The 4,528-nt window shown below is 26.4% G+C and overlaps 1 protein-coding gene across 1 annotated transcript; it reads left to right on the top strand.

The window, feature by feature from the left end:
- On the top strand, positions 1,690 to 3,380 carry LOC107641472 (probable 3-hydroxyisobutyryl-CoA hydrolase 2). The gene is made up of 7 exons (XM_016344963.2): positions 1,690 to 1,797; positions 1,942 to 2,063; positions 2,215 to 2,275; positions 2,370 to 2,471; positions 2,567 to 2,668; positions 2,861 to 2,902; positions 3,033 to 3,380. The coding sequence occupies exons 1-7, from the start codon at positions 1,756 to 1,758 to the stop codon at positions 3,168 to 3,170; spliced, it is 609 nt and encodes a 202-aa protein (XP_016200449.2). The 5' UTR covers positions 1,690 to 1,755; the 3' UTR covers positions 3,171 to 3,380.

The following is a 4,528-nucleotide window of genomic DNA, read 5'->3' as shown; positions in this document are numbered from 1 at the left end:
TATAGTTATTAATAATTTTGTTATTATATGTTTGCTTTTATAATTTAAACTAAACAATATTTGGCATTTATATATATTGGTGAACTAATATGTTTCTGAATTTCTTTCCTAATTTAATTAGGGTAATGGAAAAGGATTTTGCGCCGGAGGTGATGTAGTATCAATAATTTCTACCTCACTCATGGGTATAATACACAAATAAAAACCATCAACATAGATATAACCAAAATAGTTAATATTTCGATTTAATTCTTGTAATATTTTAATATTACAATTTTAATTAAAGCAATCGTCATTTTTTATTTATTCCGAAATTTTATGAAATTTGAATTTTAACTACTTTAATTTGTATACAATACGGAGGATACTCCTATAAAGACGCATAAAACGTCTTTTTATAAAGAGACTTATGTGTCACATTATTATTGGACATATTAATGAATCGGTTATTTTTTAATTTCATAACAAACTAGAATAAACTAATTTTTTATAACAATAACAATAAACCCAATTGTTATCAGATTCGGTCGAACCGATCAATTTACATAACCCACTGGATCATTTTTTTTAAAAAAAAAAAAACAAAAATCAGGGATATATTTACCTTTTTATCAAAAAAATTAAATATGATTCGGTTTAAATTGTGTAAATCGTTCGGATCAAATCGGGTCTAATAATTATAATGCGGACAATTGAGTTTATTATTATTGCTATAATAAATTGATTTTGACAATTAATTTTTACTATCTTTATCAAAGTGGTCTTCATACTACATATAGAACTAAAATATTTTTTTTGTAAATAATCATCAGATTAATCACTTTTAAATGCAAATGTGATAATTGGATCATGCATTATGTAGTTTAAATTTATCAAGAGATTATATATTCTAATCTGTAACCCTTACTTTAATAATCTAACTAGGACATTGGACTTACCCTGTGAAATTTTATGGTAAAATACTCATTTTGGACCATTTGGCAGCAACCTACAAAAAGGCTCTAGTAAGTTTGCATTCGCTAATAATAATTAAAAATTAAAAATTTCAAATTAAATATCATTTTATAATTCTTAATTATTATTACACTCTATATTTTTTCAATTGTTGAAAACAGGTATCTGTGATTAATGGAGTGGTTATGGGAGGAGGAGCGGGTCTTTCCATGAACACAACCTTTAGAATTGTAACTGAAAAAGCTGTATGCTTCTCTACTATTACCTAATAAGACAAATTTCAGCAGAAAATTTCATCATCAATATAACAAAAATAAAATTAGGTTTCTATTATGTGTTATTATAAACTGAATTACCAAAATATTATGTTCCAATTTAAATATATAGGATGCGACATAGATTATATATAATGTATGCAAAAGAATAAAATCGATAGTGAAATTAAAAAAGAAAAATTAATCTGTGATCATTTTAATAACCACTAATTCATCAACTTAGTTTGATAATTATATAATTTTTGTTTCAATATTATATATGTGTATATATAGGAAAAACATTACTAAATTATTCATTCTAAAATTTTAAACTAATAATAAAAATACATAAATTATTATATATCTAACACATATTAGACACATCATATATCTATAAAATAATAATTGTCTACAATTCTTACTTTTTCATAAAATTAAAATGGCCTTATTAATGAATCAATATGATGATTTATTTGCTAGTTTTACCAAATTATTATTTACAGGGGAGTATTTAGGGTTAACTGGAGCCAGTTTGGATGGAATAGAAATGGCAGCATGTGGATTAGCTACACATTTCGTCCATTCCACGGTAATATATATATATATATAATGAAAGATTTGCCTCTAATTATTGGATTCATAATAATGTAACCATATTTTTTTTTCACATTGTAATTTTGAAGTATCATTTCTCAACAATTTTATATTTTTTGTTTTTCATTCTACGTAATAGAAGCTTAATGCATTGGAAAATGCCCTACAAGCTATTACTTCTTCAAATGTATCAACAATTGCTGCTTTAATAGAAACTTTTACAGAGAAACCAACTGTGAAAACAGATAGCCCTTTCAAGAGGTAATTAATTATTACGTCATTAAAAATATTATTATTCTTCTTTAATTTTAATTAATAAATATATTATTATATATGTGTGCTATTTGATATAATTGACTAATAATAATGCATTTCAACTAATTAATCCTGTTCTCATCACTATGAAAAAAAGATTGGAGATTATAAACAAATGTTTCTCAAAAGGGACAGTGGAAGATATAATTCAATCCTTGGTAAGTATATATATTATTTAGTATACCCATAATTATATATCTGTTATTTTAAAAAATTGGAATGGAATTATAATTTTTAAAATTATTTATATAGGAAAATGAATTAGAAAACGGAGCAGAAGAAAAGTGGATAACAAATGCATTAAGCTCTATGCACTTTTCATGTCCCATGAGTCTTAAGATCTTCTTAAAATCTGTAAGTATATATAAAATAATAATCTGTCTAAATTAACATTTATCGATATTGCAAATTTTTGCACTAAATTATCTCTATGTATTCATGTTTTTTAGATCAGAAAAGGCAGAATACAAAATATTGAAGAATGTCTTTACAGGGATTATAATATTGCTTGCCACCTCAATCGAAGAACAGTAAGCAGTAATTTCTACGAGGTAATTAAATATTTAAATAAATATTTTTTCCTCTGAATAAAGCTAAAAAAGTTTAGCAAATAAACAAATAGTTCGGGGATTATTATTTAATCAATTTGAGATTGGCTTTATTATTTGCCTCCTAAATAATAATTTTCTCTGATCTCTTTTTATTTTTGGCAATTTATTGAAATTAAAACTTTTGATGAATAGGGTTCAAGAGCAAAGCTGTTTGATAAAGACAACAAACCTAAGGTAAAGGTGATATTAATTTTATCTATTAGATATAAATAATTACTTGCATAATATTTCTTGTACTCCTTATTATTAAGCTAAATAATAGTATATATTTTAATTTTTTCATACTCTTTTTTTTTTGAACTAGTGGGAGCCTTCAAAGCTAGAGTTGGTTAGTGAAAAAATGGTGGATCAGCACTTTACAAATATCACTGACGATACATGGGAGCCTTTACAACTTCCTCTAAGATCCCATTCTCCAATCATAACTGCCTGCAGATTATAATTATTGAATTCAAGATATAACCTCTGGTGGGTGAAGGTTAAGTGAGGAAAAAAAAAGAAGATAAAAGTTGAAGGTTAATCTTAGTTATAATTACTACAGTAATTTAATAATGCTATATGATAAGAATTTAATTTTCATCTACTGTTAGTATAAAGTAAAAATCTTATTTTTGAGAGATGTAAAAGTTGTAACAAAAATTATGAAATCTAAATTGTCAAAACAGATAATATATTCTAGTGATATATTCTAGTGAGTGGTATTATCACTAATATTAATTTTTTGTAGTCTTTTATTTAGTATTAACTTTATCTTTTGGGATTTGTGTATGTCTTTATTTAGTCTGATTAAACTGTTTTCTGTATATAAGGATTATTTTATTTTATTTATTTTATTTTTACTTTTTTCTTAAAAAACCAGGAAATACTGCTTAACTAAAGAAGAAAGGTGAAAACTCAGGTGCAGTCAACTTCACATGAAGTTGATAGATAGAAGCCGTTAGATGAAAATTTAGTCAAATCAGTCAAATCATTTAACGGCTCTTAACTATCAACTTCACGTGAAGTCGACTGCACCTGAATTTCCACCAAGAAGAAATAGCATGGAAACCCTGCAAACGAGAACAACCACCAAAAATTGTTTGTTTATTATTACATTGCAGAAACAGGACAATATAATATTATTGCACATTGGCACAATGATACAACAAGAATTTGAGATAAAAGTGTAAGGACTTCAAACATAAGATTGTGAAGATAAACGCCGAAGTACCGAACATTGGATTAATAGTAGTAAAGCCACGATCCACATTCAAATTATGATGACCACCACAATAATGTAACTAAATTCATCACTAGCCAATAATAGGGGTGGTAATGGTTACGATAGATTAAGGTTTGTAGTCAACTCTAATCCTACTCGTAGGTTAAAATTTTTATATAAACTCAATTTTATTTTATTTGCGGGTTGAGAATATCTCAAATCTAATTTTACTCGTTCTTAACTCGCAGGTATCCGACTACTGTATCCGTGGGTTACAAAAAAAATACAACATTATTATATAAATTGATGATAATTTAAAATAAAATTGGCTTTTATGTAAAAAAAAAAATAAAATTATCAATTAATAATATTCTTTTAGTGGCTAAGAATTTTTTGCATTTAGTGAGAGATCTTTGGTTCAACATCCACTTGAAACATATTTTTATATAAGTTATATATATAAGGTGCAGATTGGTCAGATAGGGTTGAGACTCAATTCGTACCCTACCCGACCCACACGAGAACCCTACCCGCACCATATCCTACTCGCTGCGGATCGGATTGACAATCCTACCCAATCAGGTGGAATCGGATTAAAT

The sequence above is a fragment of the Arachis ipaensis genome, chromosome B05, assembly GCF_000816755.2.
Source record: "Arachis ipaensis cultivar K30076 chromosome B05, Araip1.1, whole genome shotgun sequence".
Lineage (NCBI taxonomy): Eukaryota > Viridiplantae > Streptophyta > Magnoliopsida > Fabales > Fabaceae > Arachis > Arachis ipaensis.
The sequence above is the reverse complement of the archived record's forward strand: the minus strand, read 5'-3'. Positions and strand labels throughout refer to the sequence as shown.

Excerpts from the sequence above, each read along its gene's own strand:
- LOC107641472 (XM_016344963.2), top strand. The coding sequence starts at position 1,756 with ATGGCAGCATGTGGATTAGCTACACATTTCGTCCATTCCACG. Across the intron at positions 1,798-1,941 it reads CACATTTCGTCCATTCCACG|AAGCTTAATGCATTGGAAAA; the intron begins GTAATATATATA and ends TCTACGTAATAG. Across the intron at positions 2,669-2,860 it reads TAAGCAGTAATTTCTACGAG|GGTTCAAGAGCAAAGCTGTT; the intron begins GTAATTAAATAT and ends TTTGATGAATAG.